Here is a 27,844-nt window from a genome sequence, read left to right as displayed (position 1 = left end):
AAATTAATATCAAATATGAGCAATCATATTTGTAGATTTACAACAGTAAAGGCTATCATGGTAAGACTGTGTTGCAAAATCATTCATATCAGCAGAAACAAAACTAACGTGAGGAGAAATAGTTGGCAGTGTTAGCATGTAACAACTGAAGTATCTTGATTAAATATTGGGGTATGTCAGTGTGTGCAGTTCCACTAATTGCTGCAGTCAAATGTATGCAGAACTGATGGCTGATATCTTGATATAGTGTTCAGCGTGGTCTGTTTTTTGTACTTCCCTATTAAATTAAATTACCGTATTTTTCACTCCATAAGACGCACTTTTTCCGCCCCAAAAAGTGGGGGGAAAAGTGTGTGTGTCTTATGGAGCGAATACTAAAAAAAAAAAACAACTCCGCCCTGGCCCTGGCCCCGCCCCCTGCCCGCTCGCTCTGCTCTGCTCGGCTTCCCCGGGCAGTCAGAGGCTGAGCTGGCTGGGGGGCTCCTGCCTTCACTCAGTGCCTGCGCGGACTGTGGCAGCGCTGGAGGGCGCCCAAGTCCGTGTGTCTACTCAGAAGTAAGTCTCAGAATCAGTGGGGCTCACTCCCAGGAAAGTGTGGGTGGGGTGGCAGTCTCGCTGCCCAATCCTATGCATGCCTACTCTGAAGTAAGTCCCATTAGAGTCAGGGGGGCTTACTCCCAGGAAATCCTCTCTCTCCCCCCCCCCCAAGCCTGGAGCATCACAGCCTCTCTTTCCCCCCACCCCAAGCCTGGAACATCACATCCTCTCTCCCCCCAAGCCTGGAGCATCACAGCCTCTCTCTCCCCCCCCCCAAAGCCTGGAGCATCACAGCCTCTCTCTCTCTCCACTCCCCCAAGCCTGGAGCATCACAGCCTCTCTCTCTCCCCCCCAAGCCTGGAGCATCACAGCCTCTCTCTCTCCCCCCCCCAAAGCCTGGAGCATCACAGCCTCTCTTTCCCCCCACCCCAAGCCTGGAGCATCACAACTTCTCTGCAACACAAACACTTTCCCCCCTCTCTCTCACACACAGGCTGCCCCCTTCTCTTACACACACAGATGCTCTGCCCCCCCCACACACTCACACAGCAGGGGAGGGGCGCTTTCACTCATCTCATCCAGCATCTGAATGTAAGCCCCCCCCCATCACAAAGAAAAAACTGTCTCCTTGGTCAGAATGCCAGTGTTTGCTTATTGCACAAGCCCCAGGTATCACCATAAATCCAGAGGTTTGTTGTGTCTTGAGAATTCAAGTTGTGGTTGGACTTTCCACTTGTTCATTTGTATTGGAATCACGGAAGAACTGTCGACGAGGTAGATGTGGTGTCAGCAGTGGCCCCTTTAAGGGTAAGGCCTGGGCATCCAGCAGAGTCACACAGCTGCAGCCACTGGAAGGCAATAGGGCCCTCAGGGATATAAGGAGTACCTGAGGCAGAAAGGGTTTTGAAGGAGTGCAGGTTGGAGGTAGGAGAGGAGACTGACTGGGTTTATTGAATTTGGAATCTGACTGTGGATTGTGACTGGACTTGGATACCCTGATGCCTTTAAAAGGGGATTGGACAAGTTTCTGGAGGAAAAATCCATTATGGGGTACAAGCCATGATGTGTATGCGCAACCTCCTGATTTTAGAAATGGGTTATGTCAGAATGCCAGATGCAGGGGAGGGCACCAGGATGAGGTCTCTTGTTATCTGGTGTGCTCCCTGGGGCATTTGGTGGGCCGCTGTGAGATACAGGAAGCTGGACTAGATGGGCCTATGGCCTGATCCAGTGGGGCTGTTCTTATGTTCTTATGATGGATTTGACTAACCTACCTGGAACCTGACCTTGGACTGTAATTTGGCTTATTGGCTCTGGACTCTGATTTGGCAACTCTGATTGATGGGACTGATTTACTTGGCATCTGTGGACTGGAACTGGACTCACTTTTGCTTGCTGCACTGGTGAGTTGCACAAGGGGGACTGATCAGCCTTAAGCGGGCACGAGGCCCAGTGGATTGGAATTTGGCAGAACATCATTGTAGCAGAAAGATAATGTGATCCCCTATTTGTGTGTATCTGCTTTTGTGAGCTTCATAAATCCTGACTCTAGCGATGATGAGTTCTTGGGGTTTCCAGAAAACTAGAGTACTCAAACCTTTAAGTCTCTCCATTTGTTAATGACAGTGATAATGGTTCTTAATGCCACTGTTGACTGCTGTTCACTTTACATGATTCAAATGTTGTTCTGTTATAGTTTATTAAATATTTTGTTACACTGTTTGGTTCAGAATATTTTTTTCCTGTTTTCCTCCTCTAAAAACTAGATGCGTCTTATGGTCAGGTGCGTCTTATGGAGCGAAAAATACGGTAAACAAAATTAAGCAAAAAAAAACATCTAGCTTTTTTGTTTACAAAAGTTAGGGCACTTCTGTGTTGAGTTGAAATAGTTGTGTATCTCCTGGAGTACAGTTGGCTTTTTGTGGTCTAACTGTCTTTTTAAACTTCCTCTTTCCTGATTCAATTCTGTTAGACTTACACAAGCACTACCAACAATTCTATGACAGGAACCTTAAAGAGGCTGGAAGATACTGCAGCTCGATTTACCAATGCAAATTTTCAGGAAGTCTCGGCACATGCTTCAAGTGGCAAAGATGTTTCAGAGACCAGAGGTTCAGAGAGCAAAGGGAAGAAGTCATCGGGTCATAATTCAGGTCAGAGAGGAAGAAAGCCTGGTGCTGGAAGGACTCCTGGACCAACGATTCCCTCAGCTTGTCCTTTTCAACAAGGTACTATTCAAGAATGCTATATTACATCCATTTTGAACAACAGTTGAATGGGTTGAAATGTTTAGATGCAATATACTTTTTATATTTGAATCCAGTCACTGCATCTTTTTTGCTAATTTAGTTGAAAGAAAGTTAGTAGGCCAGCTAAGCAGGAACAGTTAGCAGGCCAACAGGAAAACTAATGTATATATGATTAAAAATGAAAGATAAAGGAGTTAATTGTATGGGAAGTTATGGTAACTAATATAGTGCCCACTGGAGGACTGAATTCTGTTTCTACTATTCAGGAATATTTATATAGCTGCAAAATATATAATCCACAAGCTACTAATATGGTTCTTCTATCTGGCAGGAAGGCAGAGGTATGTTGTGGAATATAAGTAGTGATTTTTTAATAGCTGGTTAGTCTATCTGAAACTTTCATCACCACCATTTTTTCTTTGAACCAAACTCCTCATATTGCCTCACTTAAGAGTGAATTGTCGACGGTGTAGTATTCGATATTAGACATTGTATGTAACTCACTGTTTGCCAGAGAATCAAAACAAAGTGGAACCAGAATTCAAGAAACTGATCAGAGAATTTCCCCCCCAGTACTAGAACTGAATCCAGACTTAAATGCTTTGAACTTGAACTGAATCCCTAAACTCACAGTGGTAACTGATTCAAAATGGGCAGTTTGGTAGTCAGGTACAGGCTTTCAATTGCACAATTTTTTAAAAATCTTTCTGCATGTACTGTTTTGTAAAAACATTTTAAAAGTTTTTTTTATATAACACCACCATGTGTATAGTGCTTTACAGAGATTGAGAAGACAGGTTCCCGTGTTATATTCTTTTTATAAAGATATTTATCTTTTTATAAAGATAAGATATTCTACATGAGATATATCGGAACTAGTTCAGAGTGCCTGAACTAGACTTGATCTCACATTTTTAATAGTGTGACTTCTTGCTTTTTGCATCTCTATTTATACTCCAGTTCTACAAACCATTGTTTAAAGCAGTGATTTTCAACCTTTTTCATCTCACACTGAGGAGCTAAAATTGCCAAGACACACCATCAGTTTTTTGACAATTGACAAGGCACACTGCACTGCTGACCAGGGGCTCACGTTCTCCAGAAGCCCTACTAATATATGATCCTCCCCCAAACTTCAGTGGTACGCCTATTGAAAATGGCTGATTCAGAGGGTCAGAAGGTTTAGAGGATGGTTTGGAAGTTGGACTTAGACCTGGAAGATCCATGTTCAAATCCCCTCTCAGCCATGAGGCTTCCTGGATGACCTTGGTCCAGTCACAGTCTTGACGAGAGGAGGAACTATGTATACCACCCTGAGCTCCTTGGAGGAAGGGTAGTATATAAATGTGAAAAATAAATTAAAAATAAAAGCATGATGTGAACTGATGTGAGCCATTAGTTATTTGATTTTTCTCTGTAAACCGCTTTGTGAACTTTTAGTTGAAAAGCGTTATATACGAAATTCCTATGATTCCTATGAATCAAGGAATCAAGGAATCAATGAATCGTAAATTCCTATGATTCGGTCGTTGAATTGAAAAATTATCTGTGATTACTGTACTATATTTTCCTTAGATTTAGATTTAATCACACAGGGTGTCAGCACATGCGTGGTCAGACCTTGAGAAGCGTATACAGAAAGCAGTTTCACGTATGCATGGAGTGTGGGCAGTTGGCTTTTCAAGAAACAACAAGGCAATTGTTCCTTGAAAAACCAACTTCTCCCTGCCCATCATCCATATGCCATCATCCCCCCACCCCTGTTCCTTCTCTAAACCCTGTCTTCACTCCCCTGCCAATTTACCTGTCTCAGTGGGTTCCAACAAGGCTGCCGCTGCATGCTTTTGTGTGCTGTTGGAATGTGTTTCACAACTGTTGTATGGCAGTTAATGCTGACAGAACATGGCGTTCCTTACCTATAGGCTATTTTGTGTGGAGTGGAAAGCTCAAATATACAGCTTGCTAACAGGCTTAGTTCCTCCTTCCCCATTACTTTAGCCTTCTTTCTACCTGAAACAGCTTGTAGGAAGGACCAGGAAATAAGGGCTTTCTTTTCATCCCAGGCCACTCAGTCATTATCACTTTATAATGATCTTCCCAGGGAGAAAAGAAAAACTGCAGGATTAGGTTCCTAATATACCCTGCTATTCTCTCTTTCCTCATGTTGCCTAGAAGGAAGAGAAAGACTGATGTGCTTTGAAAAGATTGCATCCTCAATCACTGGTGCATTTCTGTCCCATTGTTTCGATATACTTCAAAGGGAAGGAAGATTCCAGCTGCTGTAAAAACAGATGGTTCACCTTAGGAGAGTGATTCAGCCCATGGGCCAGCAGTTGACAACCTGTATTCTTCCAGCATGGGAACACAACTTACAGTGTTGCTATTACTATTGTGCAATTCTTTGATGCAGAAAATAGTGCTTACTGGTAAATAGCATCTGAGGACCCAATCCTATTCAACTTTGCAATGCTGATGCAGCCACAGTGCAGCCCTAAGGTAAAGGAGCAAACATTGTCTTACTTTGAGGAGGCACTTTGATGATGAAGCACAAATCCCATTGGCACAGCTGCATTCAGTGTTGGGAAGTTGAATAGGATTGAGTCCCGCGTTGCTGACTAAGTAGATTCCACGTTTTTGGCCCTTTTAATGATTATATGGGGGAGACGCTTATCTGCGGATCCTGTATCCGTGGATTCACTTATCCGTGGTCCAGCTCCCCTGGAGCTTCTCCGGGCCTCCCAGTGCCTTATAAGGCATTAAAAAGTCACTTCTGGTTTCACTGAGAAACCTGAAGTGACTTTTTTCATTGTTGGGCTCGGTGAGACTGAACCTGCGCCCTCTGCTGGGCTCAGAGGAGCTCCAGAGCTCCCCTTGGCTTCCGAAGGTGGAGGTTCTACACCATATCTACAGGATATGAACCCCCACGGATATTCATAAGTTTCTGTTTTGTGTTTGAAATATGCAAAATGTTTTAAATGAGGATTATCTCATTTAAAGGATTGCAGGACATTCCTTATTCCTGTGACAAATTTTCAGTTCTGTTGGGGACTACTTATCAGTTACAATAGTTTTACAGAAGACAATACAACAAATTAAGGAAAATTAATAATATTGGTACTTCATTTCTGAAAAACATTTAGTTTGAGTATATCTACCAGGTTGGAATTGGTGGCATGATGTGTTCTGGTGCATTTGTTAAAGATCTTCATTTAATAACACAATAATAAAGCTGTTCTAAATTACTCAAGCTTATGTTTTACAGTATTTTACTTCTTCCAGCTTTGCTAAGACTACACAATTTTGTTCTAAACAATCCTCCCTTCTCTCCCTAGGCAGTTTTTTGGGAACTCCCAGCAGTATAAAGTCATCCTCTGGAAGTTCAGTTCAATCTCCCCAGGACTTTTTGAGTTTTACAGACTCCGATCTACGTAATGACAGCTATACTCATTCCCAGCAGACATTGTCAACCAAAGATGTACATAAAGGAGAGATTGGAAGCCAGGAAGGGAGCGTGAATTGCTTTACTTCCTTAATTGGTCTCCCTTCAACCACAACTGTTGCCTCCCAGTCTAATATATTTGACAGCTCACCTGGAGAGTTGGGTAATTCAAGCCTTACGTCAACAGGATACAAGCGTGTTCAATCCTCTGGGACAGAAGAGGAGACTGTAAAGGAAAAGAAACGAAAAGGAAATAAGCAGTGTAAACATGGGCCTGGTAGACCAAAAGGCAATAAAAGTCAGGAGAATATTTCCCACCTATCAGTTTGTTCTGCTTCACCAACATCATCTGTGGCATCTGCTGCAGGAAGCATAACCAGCTCTAACCTGCAGAAATCTCCAACATTGCTCAGGAATGGAAGTCTGCAGAGCCTCAGTGTTGGTTCCTCTCCTGTTGGTTCAGGTAGGAGTTTGTCTTATTTTAGAAAGTGCATTTTTGAATATTTATAGTTTCAATATATAGGTTGGCAATGCTTGTTTGAACTTTGCTCTCAATGGATGCTCATTAGCCAGTGGAAAACACAAGGATTAGAATAATTTTGAAAGCAGTCTGAAAACTAAATGTATAACAAGCAGTGTGATTATTCTTTTTGCTGAGATTCATCTAGGACATTTTCTTACTTCTGAGGAGTTGGTTTACTGCAACCATGCATTGGGGAGCAATTGGTACTTTCCACGGCCAAGTGTCTAGTGGTGCTTGATCAAGTCAAAAGTACATTTGTTCAGTGTAACGTAATGGTATACATAATACATGTTATGCAAATATCTAAGCCATCAGCTCAGTCTGAGACATAAATTGGCTTGGATCTAGACATGCCCTTCTGCTACCAGAAAGCTTCTTTCTCTCATGGAAGGACTGCTTTCAACTTAGTGGAAGAGTATTCCATGGGAAAGGTGACCCCAAATCCAGACAAGTTCTGCCATTGGTGCAAACTCTTACACAAGAGCTTTTCATAGCCTCCTAGAAATTATCAGCTACAACATAAAAGCTTGTTATTCACAGCTTTTGTCATACTTTAATGCAACCTCTGGTGCATCATAGTACTGTAAGGAGTCTTCACTAACACTTGTTCATGGGTTCATTAACGCTAATTTTTTTCCTTCTCATGGCGCTTTGGATCTTATACAAAGTTATCTGTAAATACTGTTAAATATAAGCATCATGGATAACCAGATTGGTTTGGTGACTCTCCCTTTCCCCCAGTAACTTCCCAGTTCAAATATGCATAACTGTGGTTTCATCTGGGTCCATGTGACATTCACACGCTTCAGACATGCATGCTTCTTTAAGTGAGAATAGAGGAAACTGTAAACTTAGTTCCATTTTAGAGGAAATTGAGATTTGGTTTGGCAATTTGGACATAGCATGAACTCAATCCTAATGTTTCAGCCGGAGTCTGAAAACAATACTGGTTTGTGTGCAAACTAGTGAGATTTGCTAGTTCCACATCTCCTAGTAAATCCCACTGTGTTTAAACTGAGACTGGAAATTAACATCCTCTCCTATTCATGCAATGAAGAACAGGGAGTTTGAACTCAATTCTTGTTAACATTGAGCAGAACCAGAATGAAACCGTTGTTTCACTTGCCATCTGAATCCAGATGTTGAAATCATTCACTGTTTGCCTTGTTCTCTATTGAAAGTCAATAAAATTAACAGAATCTCCCTTCAGCATTAGCAGAATTTTTACAGTACTACCCATGTCAGCTTAGGTGTGTTGACAAGATGTTGCAAATAAAGAGTGGAAGTGCAAGGTATGCCTGTAACAGGCACTCACTCCTGTTCTGAGTGCCTGTTACAAGCATATCTTGCACTTTCATCTGGTTAAGGACCAGAGCATGGATGAAAGTGAAAAATGGATCGCCTTAAAAAAAACACATTGCCTTATTTAGCTTTCAAATTTATTTTAGCCAGTGAAATATGTGAATAACTAACAACACATGCAAATACATGTGAAACCTAAATATAAATAAAAGAAAAACAAAGTTAAGAATGTTGATGAATGTCATGGAAGGTTGGATAAAATTGGACGAAAGAGGAAAGGATGTGGATAAAATTTGAAATGTTATTACTGAAAGCATTTGAAAGAGCAAAGTGATGAAAGTCAAGTGGATGAAAGTCAAGATATGCCTTATGTATTTTCACCATGACTGCTTGATCTTTCATCACCAATAAACTTGAATTTAGTTTATATGCAATGTCAAGCCTTGGTTTGGCGCTATTTCTCTCACATGTTCTGCTTCATTTAGTTATTTCCTCCTTAGCACAACGATATCATGGTTTTTAATCCTATTTATGGATTACGTCGATCCGTTTCGACGTGCACATCGGGGGAAGAATACCGGGCAAATTTCTCACAAAAACACTTGACTTCCAACAGGCGGACTTCCCTCAAATGTGGAGGCTGGTTAGAAGGAGGTTGAAAGGGAAGGTAGAAAGAGTCCAATCTCTCCAGAGTGCATGGAGGCTGCTTAAAACAACAGTAACAGAGGCCCAGCAGAGGTGTATACCACAAAGAAAGAGGGGTTCCACCAAATCCAGGAGGGTGCCCGCATGGCTAATGAGCCAAGTTAGAGAGGCTGTAAAGGGCAAGGAAGCTTCCTTCCGTAAATGGAAACCCTAATGAGGAGAATAAAAAGGAACATAAACTGTGGCAAAAGAAATGTAAGAAGGTGATAGGGGAGGCCAAGCGAGACTATGAGGAACGCATGGCCAGCAACATTCAGGGGAATAATAAAAGCTTCTTCAAATATGTTAGAAGCAGGAAACCAGAGAAGCGGTTGGCCCTCTGGATGGTGAGGGAGGGAAAGGGGAGATAAAAGGGGACTTAGGGGATAAAAGGGGACTTAGAGATGGCAGAGAAATTAAATGAGTTCTTTGCATCTGTCTTCACGGCAGATACCGCTGCCCAAACAGCCCCTCCCCTCCTGACTGAGGAATTAAGTCAGATAGAGGTTAAAAGAGAAGATGTTTCAGACCTCATTGATAAATTAAAGATCAATAAGTCACCAGGCCCTGATGGCATCCACCCAAGAGTTATTAAGGAATTGAAGAATGAAGTTGCTGATCTAAGATATGCAACCTGTCCCTCAAAATGGCCAAGGTGCCAGATGATTGGAGAATAGCAAATGTCACGCCTATCTTTAAAAAGGGAAAGAGGGGGGACCCGGGAAACTATAAGCCAGTCAAGAAGCCAGAGAGAAGTGAAAAGCGGTGTGCCCCAAGGATCTGTCCTGGGACAGGTGCTTTTCAACCTCTTCATAAATGACCTGGAGACAGGGTTGAGCAGTGAGGTGGCCAAGTTTGCAGACGACACCAAACTTTTCCGAGTGGTGAAGACCAGAAGTGATTGTGAGGAGCTCCAGAAGGATCTCTCCAGACTGGCAGAATGGGCAGCAAAATGGCAGATGCGCTTCAATGTCAGTAAGTGTAAAGTCATGCACATTGGGGCAAAAAATCAAAACTTCACATATAGGCTGATGGGTTCTGAGCTCTCTGTGACAGATCAGGAGAGAGATCTTGGGGTGGTGGTGGACAGGTTAATGAAAGTGTTGACCCAATGTGCAGCAGCAGTAAAGAAGGCCAATTCTATGCTTGGGATCTTTAGAAAAGGTATTGAGAACAAAATGGCTAATATTATAATGCCGTTGTACAAATCTATGGTAAGGCCACACCTGGAGTATTGTGTTCAGTTCTGGTCACTGCATCTCAAAAAAGACATAGTGGAAATGGAAAGGCTATGGCGTTTGGGCCTCTTCAGCCTAGAAAGGAGGCTCCTCAGGGGGGACATGATTGAGACATACAAAATTATGCAGGGGATGGACAGAGTGGATAGAGAGATGCTCTTTACACTCTCACATAACACCAGAACCAGGGGACATCCTCTAAAATTGAGTGTTGGGAGAGTTAGAACAGACACAAAAAAATATTTCTTTATTCAGCGTGTGGTTGGTCTGTGGAACTCCTTGCCACAGGATGTAGTGATGGCGTCTGGCCTGGATGCCTTTAAAAGGGGTTTGGACAAGTTTCTGGAGGAAAAATCCATTACAGGTTACAAGCCATGATGTGCATGTACAACCTCCTGATTTTAGAAATGGGCTATGTCAGAATGCCAGATGCAAGGGAGGGCACCAGGATGAGGTCTCTTGTTATCTGGTGTGCTCCCTGGGGCATTTGGTGGGTCGCTGTGAGATACAGGAAGCTGGACTAGATGGGCCTATGGCCTGATCCAGTGGGGCTGTTCTTATGTTCTTACGTTATTTTTGAATGAAAAAGACAAACAAGAGCCTGCCAGTTCAGATGTAAAAGGTGGTAACTAACTGAAGGAGAATAAATGGTGAGAATAAAGCATATGCTTACAATCTCCCTCTTTCTGTCTTGCCTAGCCATAGTTTGAAGTTGCTTCTGAACCAAACCTTGGAATTCTTAGCTTGTAGTAGCTTCATTTATTTTTTAAACCTTCACAGACTTGAGGACTAAGAAACACGAATGTTAAAAGCTAAAATAGTTACAACTCTGATCGCTGCACTGGAGAGTGTATTGTTAAGCAGAATCAATAGTGACAGAATAGCTGCAATGGAGTAAACTGCATCCCTGTTTTGAGTGCTATGGTGTAATCTTGACATAATCAGCATGTTGCATCTACCGCAGGCACACGAGTACAAGTCAATCCCCCAGATAAAGAGGGCAGGTTTTGAGCAAAAAAAATTCATGGAATTTTCTGTGACCCTCAGATAAGTTGAGGGTGTCTGTCTAGTTTTGTCTGATTTTACCCAGGGCCAGATCCTGAAAAATGACTCACCAGTAATTGTTACCTAAGAATTGTAAAGTCTCTAATTTATTAAAAATATAGTAAAGGATTGTAACATACATCTTGCTTCTCTTCTGCTGCCACTTGCTTGAACAACCCTGACCCCTGAGTGACCTCACAGATAAACTGAGGAGATGATCTAAGCTTGATTTATTGACAGAAATTTCTTGCCTTATAGGCGAGTATCTACAATAGGTCTTTTAAATAGAATGAAATCTACTTAAAAGACTAAGTCCCAATCCTATCCAATTTTCCAGTGCTGGTGCAGCTGTGCCAATGGGGCATACACTATCTTGTGGTTGGGAAGCAGTCACAGAGGTCTCCTCAAGATATGGGAACACTTGTTCCCTTACCTTGGGGCTGCATTGTGGTTTGTACCGGTGCTGGAAAGTTAGATAGGATTAGGCCCTTAGATAGAACATGCTAATTATGTTATATATAACATGTTAATTATATTACATGCTAATTTACCTTCTACTTAAGGTTCCTACATGCTTTTTACATCCATAACAAATTTAAAGAGCTCTGTTATTAAAATACCAAACCATCCTCAGCAGTAAAATGAGGCACCGTTATCTTTTTATAATCTTCTTTTACTACAGGGCCCCCCTTACCCCTCCATGAAAACCATTTTCACTTGTTCAGTTTCATTTTGCTGAGTTGTTTGTTAAATTCCTGTGCTGTTGGCCTTGTCCATATGGGTATTTTTTAAAATTATCTCACAGTCACCTCATGTACTTAAAAGTAAGTTATCTTGCCAAGGGCAAATTATTACAATACAAAAGTAAATAGTTGGTAGTGGTGGGGGTGCTATAAGGTAATAGCTTAATTTTAGAGTCCACATTTTTGCTACATATTCTGTGCCTGTCATCAAGTGAGCTATGATGTTATGTTCAATTCTTAGATCTTTCAAATATATAAATACACTTATTTTCTTTTAAGTGAGTTTTAAGAATGTGCTCCAGTTCTGACAAGTGGCTTACAAAATTAAATCTTTGTGCAATCCTAACCTGGAGAAATACAAGATTTTACTCGTAGCACTATAGGATTCATGTGGAACTTCCACAAGTTGCTCTATCTATCTTGCGATCTTGCATAGATGGAATCTTGTCCCTTTGATTTAATATAGTAAATACAAAGCTTTCCTTCTAATAGTGATAGGCAACTGAACACATATTATAAACTCTCTATTGCGGAGACTATACTGGTACAGTTGTGCTTTTGAAACTCTATAAAGTATTATGGCTGCACTCTTGTACACTCTTTCCTGGGAGTAAACCCCATTGAACACGATTGAACTTACTTCTGATCGACATGCATAGAATTGTGCTGCAAATATGATACTGCTGTATAATTGACGTTGTTAGTGCCACTGTTGCAGTCTGGCATGTTTCTACCTGTCATAGTTGTGACATTTTGGATTACTTGAGAGTTGTAAGATAGGCATTCAGTTAAGACATGCTATTTTCCTTTTTTTTGGCTAGATCACAGGTGATTTGACAAAATTTACAAGTTGAATAAATAATACAGTCTGTTCTACTAATTTTTAGTATTGTGATCATTTCTGTTTATTGTAGTTCAGAAGGAGCTTTTCAAATATTTCTTGCAGAGGTAGGAGATATGCACTCAACCCACCCACCTCTCAAATATGGAATCCCTTTCAATACAGATTTGCAAAAACTAGGGTCTGAGCAACTGTGGAAATGTGTGTCTGAAACCACTCCTAAGCTTGACTGCCTGAGCTCAGGGTTGAATTGGGAAAATTTGGTGAAAAAATTTGTTCTGTTCACATCTGCATGCTTCATTCTGTAAACCAGGGGTGTCAAACTCATTTTCATACAGCAGGTCAAATAGCATTCGTGATGCCTGTTGATGGCTGGAAGCAATGTCATTAAGCAGGAAGTGATGTCTTTAAGCAGGTGTTGCCCAGAAATAAGCACTCTTCTCATGTAGGAACTCATAAGTTGCAAAAGACAGAAAATACATAAATCTTGATTATATTTGCAAAATATGGCAGAGCCCCGTTATCACTGGGCTACCCTTTCAGCAGGACCACTTCTACCAAGGTGTTATTTTGCAGCTCAGTAGCTGAGAGGTGACATTTTAGCAGAAGTGATACTGCTGAGCATGATAATTGAGCTCTCCCAGTACCTCAGCAGCATCTCCCTCATCCTTTTGGTCTGCCCCTTTCCCATAGTGTTCCTTGCTTTTTGAGGCATGCTTCTGTCTCTCCCACAGCTTTGGCAGAATCCATGCTGTTGAAAGGGCAGCACAGAGAGAGCCCAGTTGTCACGCGGGTCAGATAAAGAGCTTATGGGGACTGTATGCAGCCTGAAGGCCTTATGTTTAACACCCCTGCTCTAAACACTTGGGTTGAGTAATGTTATTCTTTAGAGAAAGAGTAAAAGGAAAACATATTAAAACAGTCAATAGCAAGCCAGATTATTTGTAATATTGGAGAAACAACTTACCATGTATTAAATGTGGGGAAGCTTTCTGTTTCTTAACTTATACCCAAAGCACAGAGTATAAGCCTTATAACTTATATACCCAAAGCACAGAGTATAGATGATGGATTGACTTTGTGGTTTTTTATGGTTGCTGTTGGACTACCTTGTCCATGTTACTCTGAAAGAAAATTGTTTACTTTTGCCTACCTCTCCCTGTATTACTGTTGTGTTTGGTCGCTACGTTGGTTTTAGGGAAGAAGAAGCTAATTTGTTTTCTCAGACTTAAGTTTCTTCTGATCAATATTGCTTCAAAGAAATCAGTAAAGTTTTTACTCTCTCTGAAACAGTTCATTATTCTTGTTTGTTGATCATACCCCAAAATGAAATTTTTGAGGTCCTTGCATATAGACATGGGACATGCAGGTTACAGAGTGGAGATTAAGCAATTCATGACCCAATTGTAGTCCAGCTAGCGCTGGCAGAATTAGTCACTGAAGGCACAATCCTAACCAGGTCTACTCAAAAGTAAGTCCTATTTTGTTCAATGGGGCTTACTCTCAGGAAAGTGTGGTTAGGATTGCAGCCTAACATGCTGTAAAGTGCATTGTGGTTGTGCAGAGGCCAGTGGCACCTGTGGAGAGGCGCTGAAACTGGAGCTGTGCTTGCTGACCAAGGTAAATGAACCAGTGGGAGGCAGGGGGCAGGCAGCCTGGGGCTGGGGAGGAGGTGTAACTGTACAGGGGGAGGGTGGTTAAGGCTCGAGAGGGGAGTGGTGATGACAGCAGAGGTTGCCACTATATTCTATCCTCCTCCAGGTCCTTGAGGCCCTGTGTGGGTCTCCTCGGTTCTGCACCAGCTAAATAGCTAACACAGATCCAAGTAGACCCATGGGCCGGACACAGGGTAAGGAATCAATCAAGTTGTACTGCAAAGGTTTCATGCAAAAAGTGGTTTCACAACCGAGAGCTTTGACAGAGATCCATTAAGACATAGTTTTCAAGGAAGCCAGATTATATATATCAATGGAAAAAATTAGCAAATTTCTAAATTTCTCTTTCATTCTTGTGAATAAGTGGATGTTCTGCTTTAATTAGTACAATTTCCTTTCCTCTAGAATGAACGCAGTCAACAGAACTGTGCTGTGGCTTTTCAGCCGTTGCTCTTTCCTGGATGTGCTGTTTCTTTCTTAAAATTGCAACAGCTTCCCTGATAGTTGCAACTGTAGTGTTCTGCAAAATGATTCAAATATCCTGTCTCTGTGTGTGTTCACTTTAAAACTATTTTTGTTCTAAATGTCTACTTACAACAAACAAAATTTGCACAAGTTTAGTTTTAGGAATTCACTTTTGTTTGTTCTTGCTTCACTAGGACATAAATCTTTTAAGGGAACAAATGTGTGCAAGAATTTTTGGCAATAAAGGAAATGTATTTTGGCAATGTGACAAGATTGCAGAGAATAGTTGACTAAGTACTGTAATTTTTTCATTTGTTCAGTATTTTCAAACACTGATAACCCATGAATTTGACTCATTGCAGATGCCAGTGTCTCCATTTAAAGATCTTTAAATTAAAAAAAAAACCACATGAAAATCAGGTTTCTTGCCTTCGTGTGGCAAATCCACACCATTTCCAAGCCTCTCCGGCTAAAACTAACTTTAAAGACCTACTTCCGGGTCTTGCAGAGGTTCCTCTCTCCTCCCGACATCATACCCCATTCAACCACTAGATGGGGCTGAATGTAATGGAATCTTAAGGAATTCCATTAGCTGAGTTCATCTCACTATCCAGATGGTACCAGCCCATGCCTCACAATGAGCATATTGATTGAAATTGTGGAGGCCCAACTTGAACTATTCATGGTGGGAAGGCTAGTTGATTTAGTAACAGAAGGTTTGCCTTTCTTGGTAGGGGTCTCCTTGAAGGTACAGGTTTGTAGATTGTGGATGCTCCTGGATGCAGTGTTACATCTGGATTCTCAGGGCTGTTTTTTCAGCCAGTTCATCACCTATACCACCAGCACCCAATCTTTCCCACCCTGTGATCCTCCTGGCTGATGATAATGATGGTGCCAGGGGAGACCCCAGAGGCCTCTTCTGGGTCATGTTGGCTTGACAACCCACTCTACACACCTCTGCAGTTTTCATAATGGTCTGCAGAAGCCTCTGAAAGCTACTTCCAGGTTTTGGAGGCAAACTGGATATTGCCTTCTGAAATCCAGCAGTATAATTCAAAGGCTACTGCAGGCCATTCTGAGCCTCCCCACACCTGCAGGCCTCAGGAGCCTCCGCACACCTCTGGAATGGCTCTGATTTGGAGCCAAACAGAGGCGAGAGTGGGAGGGAGGGCCCAGGTCATGACCCATATGGCATGAGCTTGCGACCCAGTTGGGTTGCAACCAACAGATTAGGAAACCTTGGCCTTTTCCTGGGAAAAGAGCCTAGCTTCTGTTACATTTGCTGGTTATTTTCATTGTAATATAGTCTATATTAATATGGGCTACAAGCTGCCCTGGTGGGCTGTTCAGAAGCTACAACTGGCATGGCCTGGCTTTTTAGTATTAGATGCTGGAACACATCACATCAGCACTCCAGCTTGTGCTTATTTTATCTGAGTCTGTGTGTCTCAACCACTGGAAACTAGGCTGGTTGTTTCCAAACAGCAGGGCTTTCTCAGTAGTGATACTTATCAGGTTGGACTCCCTTCCTATGGAGGTCCAGCAGGTCCCTTCACTGTTGTCATTACACATATGTGCCCAACATACCTTTTTAAATATAGTATTTAGAGGATTAAGATTTTTAGCTGCTGGCATGCTTTGAGGAATCTGTTAAATTTAAATATGCTTAATTTTTTTAGAATTAATGTTTTCTGCTGATTTTATTTTTATTGTAAGCTGTCTTGTGAGTCTGGAAGCCCAAAACGTAGCGTATATTGCTCTAAATCAGGGGTCTCCAAACCCCGGCCCGGGGGCCAGATGTGGCCCATAGCAAGTCTGTATCCGGCCCGCGGCCAGCCTCTTCTCTCCTGAAAGCCCCTGGCCCACTTGTCCAAACATGACTGGAACTAGGCTCTGGTTGCATCTGTAGGGTGTTCAAGGACAAGAGAGGTTGAATGAATGAGCCCATTCATTCATTTATTCACTCATCTAAGTTCATTCTCTAATTTATTTAAATAAATTTTATATTTAAATTTTATTTTCCGGCTCTCAACACCCTGCCAGATATTTGATGCAGCCCTCTGGCCAAAAAGTTTGGAGACCCCTGCTCTAAATGAAAATTCAGCATCTTTTTGTAAGAATTTCCTCAGAAAATAAAAAATTAGGTCTTTATGGCATCAATAATCTTTGAGCATCTGGAATAAATTTACCACAGAGCACATTCCTGGTAACTCATTTGCAAGATAGCAATCAGCCATTAGTTTCAAAAAGTCTGCTTAAAAGCTGTTGTGGAAAAAAAATGGTTTGAGTTTTGTAATACAAAGACTCTGAAAGATGAATTTGGATGCTATAATATCTATTGCAATGCTAAATATCAATAGTGAATATCTGAAACTGTTGGTCAGATTTACACCCTAAAGATTACTTAGGCTATACAAGAGCGGCAAACTGGCAGAATTGAAGGAGAGTCCAGCTGCATATTTTTGTGTGTGTCTGGGTAAAGAGATGCCTCTTAAGTGGTGATTCTTACAATTAGCAAGGACAGAGCAACTGTCCCTATTCACCTAGCACAGTGTCTCTTCCAGTGGACATTTGTTGATTTTTTTTTTTAAGACTGTGATCTGGGGACTGGGAACTACTTTTCATTTCTTTGATGTGTAAAACTTTAAAATGAGACGCAATAAACACACATTTATGTAGAATAAAGTAAATCTGAAGCAATGGTATCAGAAGGTACTGTTTCATGTCATTTATTTGAATATTTTGTATCTTCTCACAGAAGAGTCCCAAAACATAGTGAAATGATTGTATTTATTTATTTAAAAGATTTTTATACCGCTTTTCTAAGCATTCAAAGCGGTTTACAATAAGACATAAATACATAAAAGGGAAAATAATTATTAAAATAAAAAAACATTTTAAAGCATACAACAATTTAAACAACAGCAATAAAAGAGCAGATAAGAAATAAATATATAGCAGAATAAAAGTTTAAAAGTTATGGGGTCCCTAAGGAGTACCTTGCTTCCCAAAAGCCAGGTGAAACTTTTGAATAGAGAGATAGGAGGTGTGTGCATTTGTCGAGGTGTGTGCATTTGTAGAGGTGTGTGCAGGAGTAGAGGGGAGAAAATAATGATCACATCTGAAGGACAAGTTGTATCCTTTTGTCCTTTTTCAGCATTACCAGCTTGCCAATGGGACATGGTGGTTCCTAAGAACCAAGCAGCACTCTCAGGGAGGCAGTGGCATTGCTAAGGGGGTGCAAGGGTTAGCAGCTGCACCAGGCATTAAGCTTTAGGGGGGCAACAAACTGAGCTTGACACTAGTGACCAAAATTGTGCAAATCTTGATATGTATGAATAACACCATCATGTTATATATCATTGGAAAGGTAATTTAATGCAGAATGCAATGCAATAATCAGCACTGGAATATCTGTATTGTATCAAAAGTTATGGTCAATTAACCAGAAAATGAAAACACAACTGTCTTATGGAACAGAAAGTGGATTTTCTTAACTCCAAAGTGACCTATGAGACTGATTGTTCCGAGTGCCAATGTGATGTTATTATGATACAGCATGAAACCAATAACTTTTTATTTATTTACTTAATTAAATTTGATTTTGTCATACGGGGGGGGGGGCGGCTACAAAATCTTTGACCCCAGGTAGCAGATATATGCCTTAGCTATGCCACTGACTAGGGGGAGTCAGCAGAGCAAGTGGGTGGTGAGCTGCTGGGGGGAGGAGGTGGGTTCCTCCCAATTTTCACTTTTTTAAAAGCCCGGACGTGATGTCATTTCCGGTTGTGACATCTCTTCCAGGGCAACATTTTGAACTTGGCACCGGGCTACACTATCATTAGCTACGCCACTGCAGGGAGGCATCCTCTCAATCTCCTACTACACCATTCGTTACCATCTTTAGAGTTAACTGCCACCACCATTCCTGCTGCCTCACATACTTCCTCCTCACCTAAGCTAACCAGTCACCCCTGCTCCTGCCTCTTAAAGAATGACAGGAGAAAGATTGGTGAAAGGCACGGTAAGTGGAATAGAGACAGTTGCCATTCTAGCAGCCATCATTGCTCCTTCTTCCTGTTCTCTCTTATTCTCATTTCAGATAGTGGGAGTAGGATACAGAGGTGGTGGTGGAATGGAGGTGCCATAGTGAGGCTAGGATGGCAGCAGCTACTGCCGATGACTAACACACAGATAGTAGAGAGTGAGGGTGGGGAAGAAATGAGTGCAGAATGTTTTGCACACTGAGGAAATGTTGCAGCAAGGGGAGCTTGGGCTGGGAGGGCTTGGGCCAAGCCTCATTTCCTGAATATCCTGTTCTCTGTAGTCATCTCTGCAGTGATGAGGTGACTACAGGGAACAACCCTCGGTGATAAAACTTTGCCATTGAATGCTTGCCCAACCAAGAAAGGTTGTCTCAGATTCAGCATATCTTTAGATAGACTGTTCCATTCTAGGACGTTAATCAAGAATGCATCCTTTTACTTTTGTGTGGCATGGATACAGTGCTCTCTGTTGATCAATTAGAGCTGAGGGAAAGTTATTCACTTAAGTACTTGAACTTGTGAGGTTCTCAGCAGTTGAGACTGTACATGTTTGAAAATAGGCACGTTCTTCCATAGTGACTAGATTTTGTGTTCTTTCCTTATCTGGTTCAAATAATCAATTGTGTGTTCTTGCTTCCATAAATCTTACACACAGCTGCATGTCCAAACAGTAGCTGTGTTAGAGGCAAACAAGTCATACTTCTATTTTTACCCATTCATAGCACTTGTTCCTTTTTTAAGTGCTGCCAAGTATGGATGTTGGCTTAGTTGCTTCTCTCTGCATGTTGATCAGCAATACAACTGCTCCAGTAATTTTTTTGTAATGATATTCCATCCTAAACATCAGTAGGGCTGATTGTGTAGTTTCATAAGTGCTGCAGAATTGACGAAAGCGTCATAGCAGATGAATAACTTTGTCTGAAGTGAGCGCTTTTCTATTGATAAGGAGTGTTTTGATTCTGCAGGATTCTGCAGCTATCACATCCTCATCACTGCTGTATTAGTGCTTTGGATTGTAATAATACAAATAAGTGTGAAAAAGAGGAGGAAACTGTTTCATGTTTGCGGAGGTTAGAGGCACTGAAGCCTGCATATGCATGTAGCCTGAGAAGATTTAAACTACATTTTGGTGCATTTTCTATTCCTAAATGTAGATGTAAAAAGCTTTTGATAAATCTGTTACGTGTAGGATGAAGACTGGTCAAGGAGTGAAATCTGACATCACATGGCATCAAAGGACCAGTCTTCCTTTAAAGTTTAAGAATAAAATATGAATATTAATGGACAGAAAGCTAGCTGTATTATAGAAAACAAATAGAGAGAGAGAGAGAGAGAGAGAGAGAGCCTGAAGAGTCTCTCTCTCTCTCTATATATATATAGAGCCTGAAGATGTTTTCTAATACTATCATTTCATTCATGAAATAAGCAACATGATGAAATGTATTTCAGAGGCCTATCAAAAAAATCAAAGTTGATGATAATTCGTAAAATGCCTTTACAAGTTTAACTACTATAAGTGATCAAAGCAGTATCAGCTGAATGCGAGATCCACATTCAATACATATATATTCTTTTGTGTGTGTATTAACACAATTTTAGCATGGAGTTCTTTATCTTCAAACTCAAAAGCTTTCCTGTAGTTGATGAATACTGTACAAGATGGTAAGTTATATTAGAATGTTCTCCACAGGTTCATTTATCACAAAAGGTAATCTTTTGTACAGAATTCTGATTGAAGGTCTGCATGTTCTATTGATTGGATGAAATCCAAGGTTGTAGTGAGTCAATTGTTCAGTACCTCAGTGAAAACTTTGTAGATGCCTGCAGGAGGCTGATAGGTCAATGGTTCCTCAGGTTTCTTTTATTACAGTTTTTGTGTGGAAGAAAATGATAATAGTGTTATTCCACTACTGAGGCTCTTTTCTCTAATTATTTTTTGTGACTGGCTCTCCTAGGTTCCATTCATAGCTGTGCCATATGAAGGTGTACCTCAAGCTGCCTTCCACTTTTCACCATGTATAGTTTCTAAAATGCATGAAAAACAATATCTGGTGTTATCCATCATTCCATATTCTTAGTACATGATGCAAGTTTAAAAGGTTACATCCCCATCAAGTTCAAAGTTAACCATTTTATTAAGCTCTAGCTCAGTGATTTTCAACCTTTTTCATCTCATGGCACACTGAAAAGGTGCTAAAATTGTCAAGGCACACCATCAGTTTTTTTTACAATTGACAAGGCATACCACACTGCCAGTGAGGGGCTCAAATCTTCAAATGACCCTACAAATAAATGACCCTTTTCCAAATTGCCAAGGCACACCTGCAGACCATTTGCAGCACACCAGTGTGCCATACCACAGTGGTTTAAAATGGCTGCTCTAGCTGCTTTGTACCTAGAATGGTCTGTATAGACCTTGCCTTTTGATTATATTGGCAGTGCAATAAACACTTTTTTAATAACAATAATACAATCTACATTGCCCAACTAGAGGTTAAATGAATTGTGTATCAAGCTTATTTCAAAGTATTTGATCTCATTAATTTTAGTGTGTGTGAACGAGTTAACAGAGATGAGTTTAAATTCATCCCAATGATATAAATAGGATTCAAAGTCCTAGAAGGGCCAGCCTGACTTTATCATTTCCTGCCTTCTAGGGAACAGCAAAAAATGTTATTTTATTTTTTGCAGGCATTAGGGTTGGGTGAAAAGCATTTTCTAATTCTTCTCCACTGATGCAGTCACTGCAAAATACAAAATCACAAAAGTATTGTATGATTATTCTGGATGTTTATCTTCTGGTCAACTCAGGTGTGTTTAGATAAGAAATGGGATATAAATATTTGAATAAATCCCTGTACTTATCCTGGCTGTATTATGCCCTAACTAAGCAAGCTATTCAAGAGGTTTTCAGTGGTAACAATACCAGGGCTTGTTAGCATTTATTTTTTAAATTTTCAGGTTGAAGTTCGCACCTTCCTATCTTTCTCCGTTTTTGGTATGTGAGAGAAATCCTAAACTTCGGTCTTGCAGGAAATGATAAAACTAAAGACAAATAGGTCAAGGGTGTCCAGCATGTAGGCAAAAAATAAAGAATATGGTAAGAAAGGAACCAGGGAAAGGACGGTAGGAACTGAGGTTACTTCAAAAGCAGGGTTGGCTAAATGGATCAGTAAGAATATAGTGAAACAGTTGTTCCCAAACCAGCTAGGGAAGCACTTAGGTCTGGCTCCTTCAGGGGCAAGGGGATTGCAGCAACACAGTCCCTAGGATCACACTGCTGAAGAAAGGGGGAGGTTTCTGGCTTACCTGAAGCTATTGATGGGGTCTGGGGGGATGCGGGGAGCCCCACAGACATCTCTGCAGGGCTCCCCAATCCTGGAAAATAAAGACAATTGCGTTCAGAAGTCACTTCCGGTTTTGCGATCTGATACCAGAAGTGACTTTTGATTGCAATTTTCTTTCTTTTACAGGCTTGAAGAGCCCTGCAGAGGTTTCCACAGGGCTTCCTGCACCCCTGGACCTTGTTGCTGGCTTCAGGTAAGCCAGAAACACCCCCCTTCCCCAGCAGCAGCATGATCCTGGGGGCCACGTTGCTGCAAATCCCCCACCTTAGGGTTTAATGATAACATTCAGGTTCTAACTTAACTAGTAGTCCTTCTAGGGTTTTTTTCCCCCGCAGTTGTCCAGCATTCAACAATAAATGAGGAAAATCCAGAAACCACTGCATTTTCTGTTGGATACCTGCCAGTCAAGTTAAAAATTGAAGCTATCCCACTATTTTTTCTACCTATACACATTTGCTTAAGAAACAAGGTGTCAAAAATAGCCTTTTAGGAGCGATTTCTGACCTCGTATCCCCATGAGAGAATGATACAGATGAACACTATATTTAATACTGGAGGGATACTGGCAATACTGTCTTTGTCCCGGTCAAGGCTGCTCTTTAAGCAAAGACTGTTCAACAAGAGGCACTGGTCAGCAGCAGTTCTGATCTTGCAGCCATTCTAATCAGGTTATTGAAAAGCTCCTAGCAGCTTCTTGAGTGCACTGGGAAGAAACTTGTCAGATTTTTCTTCTGGAACCATTCTGAACAAGGTGAATAAGGTAAGGAGGTATTTACGATTTCCCCAGACTGCTTTTTTAATTGGGAAAAATGCAACTTCTGAAAGATCACCAACTCTTTCTGCAAGGAAAACACTTCTTCAGAAAGTTTATTTTTAATGGTTATTAAACTTTTCAGAGAGAAGTATTTTTCAGTTATAGGAAAAAAAGTGGCTAATATGTGTGGACTATAATCATTTAACAAAATGTAACAAGTATTAATGAATGTAATATTTTTCAAAGTAAATGGTGGTAAAGCTCAGGGTAAAAAAAGGACAAGAAAAATGCAACCTGAATGAACCTCTAATGCAGGGGTATTCACACTTTTTTGGCTCGAGAGCTACTTTGAAACCCAGCAAGGCCCGGAGATCTACCAGGGGGGAAAGGAAGCATCTGACAGACACCCCCTTTAATGTATGGAGCCCCTGCTGGAGTCTAGTCAGTTTCGTCAGTTTTGTTGCTGCATGCCTGAAGAGCAGCTAAAGTGTCAGTTTCAGTGTTAGTTTAGTGTCAGCTAAATATGTCAGTTTCGTCTAGTCACTAGACAAAACTGACATATTAACAGTTTGGAGAGACAGGGCTCCGCAATCTACTCATTTTGCCTCGCGATCTACCAGTAGATCGCGATCCACCTATTGAGCACCCCTGCTCTAATGGTTTTCTTACCTGTCTCATGTGCCTTTGCTTAAAAGGTAATCTTATAAGATGGGCAATACAAGTCCTTATTAAGATCCAGGTTCTTTAATAATTTAATTACAGGGGTGTCGAATGTAAGACCTAGGGACTGGATGTGGCCCACAGAACCTCTTTATCTGGCCCTTGGACTCTCCAAGCATCACCACCAGCTGCTCTCAGCTACTGAGCTGTCACTGCTGAAAGAGCAGCCTGATCAATGATTTAACTTTTCCATATTTTGAAAATATGATCAAGATTTGCATATTTTCTTTTCTGTCATTTGTAACAGAGTTCCTTAGTGAGCAAAAAGTGCCTCTTTGTGATCATGATCTGCTTAATGACATCACTTCCAGTCCTCAGCAGTCATCATGAATACTTTGACCCTCTGTATTTGGGTTTGACATCCCTGAATTAATATGTTAATAAATACAGAAAGACTTTTTGTGTTTTTTTTTTCCAGGCATTTATAGCAGTAATGATGTAGCAGTGTCATTTCCAAACATAGTGTCTGGCTCAGGCTCAAGCACTCCTGTTTCCAGTTCACATTTACCTCAGCAGCCTCCTGGTAATGTGCAGCAAGTGGGAACTTTGTCTCCATCTTCTACACCTTCTGTATCTACAGCTGTTGCTACTACTCAAGTAAGTTGCTGCAAATATTGGTGATGGTAATGTGGTAAATGAGCCATTTCAACTATTTGTATTTTGTTAACTGTGTACTACTGTCACAGAGTATTTTATAAATTAGACATGATAAAAATAGTTCTGATAACTAAAACTATTTTCATATCCAAGAGCTCTCATAATTTATTTCCGGTATTTTGTCACCCATTTTCCCAAAAACTGCTGCACATAATATTCAAGAAGTATCTTGTATTCCATGGCTTTATATATGGGCATTATGACATGCTCTGGATTATTTTCTATCCTATTACTACTTATACCAGAGTTTGCTTCCTGAACAGATGCTTTCTATAAGTGACTTACAATATCTTACATTGATTAGTAGTCAAATTTAGAACCCCACATTGTTATCTACCTCACTAAGCATACATAGCAGTGAAGGCAATACTTGAGTAATCTATATCTATAATGAGTTTTTTTACTACATTACTTTATATTTTATAAGTAACTTGAAGGCTAGAGTAGCTCCCATCACTTTCTAAGCTAAGCACTTGCTTCATGATAGAAACAGAGACTGTAATTCCTATACAATGGTAATAGGAATTAATCATACTAAACAGTGGTGATACAAAGGCCACATAGAGGCAGATAATTGGATACAGCACATCTGCTAAACAAGATAAAGATAAGTAACACAAGATAAAATGTGATGTAGGAGCTGTGTGTCAAGTATATGCATGCCTTCCTCCTCTCCTCACGTACCAAAACCAGGAAGTTTTGTACCTAGGTCAGCATGAAAAAAAACCATTTAACTCCACATTAAAATTGGAGTCCATGGTTTAAAGTGGGATTGCAATTCTCGTTTGTTTGCTCACACTAGGATGCATGGCAGGGAATGTGTATTATCAAGACAGTGGTTTGACCACTGCATGTGAACTAAGCCTTAGAAAGTGACATTCTTATATCATGCAATAAAGGCACTAAATATATTAAGTATCATTCAGAACACTTTTTTGAGAAAGAATGAGTGCAAGAGAGATCTAGGTTGTAGCCCTAAACATACTTTCCAGGGAATAAGCAATATTGAACACTGTGGAGTTTTATTTCTAAATAAAGTTGCCCAGGATTGCACAGCTAGTCTTGATGACTAAAAAAAACTTTTGGAAGTTGATTTCTAAATAATCACATAATTGCTTCTAAAAATAGAAGCTATGAGATTGAAATTCAATAACTACAAGTGAAAACATAGGTAATAACAAAGTAGTGGTTTTATCATCTAATTGTGCATTTTCAGTAGTGTTTAAGAATAAAACTGTTAGCAGTGAGAGCAAAAAATACTTCCAGACAAATCTTTGCATGGCTTTGTTGCACTGACAATCTCTACTGTAGCTTTCATAAAGCATGTTTTTGTCAGGATGGCTGCTTTAGTAAAAGCCACTGAATTACCTGCAGTTATTTCACCTGTAGAGGCTGGGACTCATTAGCAACTTTGCAGGATGTTCATTTTATTTAAAGGGCAGTGGCCTTACCAGTTTAATCTTTTTAGTACCAAATTTGGGTAAAGAGCTTTAATGTGTTCTAATAATAGATAGATTTGATATAATTTTTTTGTTTTAAATCTGAAGACCTATTTAATTTAAAAGATTGCCCAAAGTGTTCCCAAAAGGCCATTTTTAAATGAAATCATAGTTTGTGTAAAATATTTCTGCTTCAACAGTGATAGAATATAAGAAACTTGGAATTGCATTCAGCGCTAAAAAACTTAATCTATAAGGTCATTTACTAAAATGAACATAGTACAAGTTGAGAGAGCTTGATGTTCCAAGCTCTATAGGTGAAATAACTGCAGGTAAAAAAGAATCTTTCTGCAAAAGCAGCTGTTCAGATAACTACTGTAGTAGTTATTGGTGAACTAAAACTGTACAACATGTTTTGTAAGTACAGTTGTGTATTGCTTAGCAACAGGAATGTGGAGTGGCGCCCCTGTTGTACCTTTGTGAGGCTCAGAATGCCCAATTTGGGCAAAAAGACTCGACTACCAGTTTCCCAGGAAACTGGAAGTTGCTTTTTTTGGCTGAAATGGCCAGTCTGAGCCTTGTAGAGGCAGCGCACAGATGTGCTCTGCCTCTATGAGGCTCAGAAAAGCCTTTGGATGCTGGGGGGGGGGGTGTGTGAACAGGGACCAGAGGCAGCTGTCACATATGAGAGCTGTTGCTGCTTGGCATGTTGCCAAGTAATGCTCACCTGTAATATTTTTTCCTCATTTAGGACCCTAACCTGTGTTTCATAACACTTACCGCTTACGTTTACCGCTTACCACCAGCGTGCACTGTCACAAACATGCTGCAGAGCACGTTTGAGGTGGTTAGCACCAGCCAAGTGCTGGAGCTGGCACAGCATGAGCCCACACTGTAATAGAGCTGGTGGGAGGCCGGTGATCTGGCGCCAGGTGCTCCTTGCAAAGTGTTTGGTGGCGAAGAGGTAAGGTGGGGTGGGGAGAGACAGGGAGGTGGCATTCTGGAATGGGTGGAGGGTGGGGGAAAGGCATGGCAGGGGAGGGAATGGGGCAGGAAGGGATGGGACCATCCCGAGCCCTGTGTCGGGCCAAGCAGCCCAACACGGGACTCCTTGATTCTTTGCTGGCTAAAGATCCGCCGCATAATCCCCATTGCAGGGCTACGTCTCTTCCCCCAAGGAGCTAGTGGCGGCTGCCTGGTGCACTCAGGATACTGTGGCAGCCATCTGTGGCACTGCTTCTGCCCCACATGCCAGACAGCTCAGGACTGGGCTGCCCCCTTGCAGCAAAATACACTGTGAGATGATAAAATAGGTAGTAGCCTTCTTGTTAGAAATAGAGTGTATAGAAATATATACTCAATGCAGAGATATTTTCATTCATATGGCTTTTAAATTTGTAGTCTATTATATATTTTATCATTGTTTATAGATCTGTTTTCATGGTAACTACTAGTTGTTTTTAAAAAATATATGTAGTTGTGAGATTAGTGAGGCTGACAGTGGCCCAAGGTCATCCAGGAAGCTTTGTGGCTGATCAGGAATTTGAACCTGGATCTTGTAAGTCCAGTTCTCGAACCACTATACATGGTCTTCCATTGACCATATGGAGTTATTGTAAAGAGCACTAGTTTCAGTACAGATGGAAAATACTATTCACCGTATATACTTGTGTTTAAGTCAAAAAAATTGATGCCTGAAATTGACCCTGAAAACATGAGCTGACTTATCCATGGGTCAGTAAGAGCAATCCATGCATCTAAGAGCAGCTGCCTGGTGAGTGGGCGTGGGACTGGGTTGAGAAGCTGGAAATGGGGTGGGGGGGGGAAGGAGTAATTTTACTTACCAGTAGTTATTCAGAGGTAGCAACAAAAAAAGGTAGCAATTTTAGCTTCTCCAAACAGGAAAAGTGAAGGCACTTCTGGGAATTGTAGTCTGTATAAGGGTTCCTGTTGTGGATGTGCAGCACGGTACTCCTCACAAAGCCTACAACTCCCATTTGCACCTTCACTTCCCTTCATAAAAAAGGTACAATGGCCCCCTTTTTTTGCTGCTGCCTCAGTACAATTCCTGGTAAGTAATTTCGCAAGCCCCTAAGTTTAACCACTCAACTTATCTGAGGGTCATAGAAAAAAAATTAAATTTTTTGACTCAAACCTGCCC

The 27,844-nt window shown here is 41.0% G+C and overlaps 1 protein-coding gene across 3 annotated transcripts in view; it reads left to right on the top strand.

The window, feature by feature from the left end:
* Window positions 1-27,844, top strand: part of MLLT10 (MLLT10 histone lysine methyltransferase DOT1L cofactor) — a 141,687-nt gene that overhangs the window by 76,912 nt on the left and 36,931 nt on the right. For all 3 annotated transcript variants that reach the window (XM_066627682.1, XM_066627681.1, XM_066627683.1), the window contains 3 exons: window positions 2,510-2,765; window positions 6,119-6,688; window positions 24,006-24,184. In XM_066627682.1, coding sequence (XP_066483779.1) covers window positions 2,510-2,765; window positions 6,119-6,688; window positions 24,006-24,184 — 1,005 coding nt within the window. The remainder of the gene's footprint in view (window positions 1-2,509; window positions 2,766-6,118; window positions 6,689-24,005; window positions 24,185-27,844) is intronic.

The sequence above is a fragment of the Tiliqua scincoides genome, chromosome 5, assembly GCF_035046505.1.
Source record: "Tiliqua scincoides isolate rTilSci1 chromosome 5, rTilSci1.hap2, whole genome shotgun sequence".
Taxonomy (NCBI): Eukaryota; Metazoa; Chordata; class Lepidosauria; order Squamata; family Scincidae; genus Tiliqua; species Tiliqua scincoides.
The sequence above is the reverse complement of the archived record's forward strand: the minus strand, read 5'-3'. Positions and strand labels throughout refer to the sequence as shown.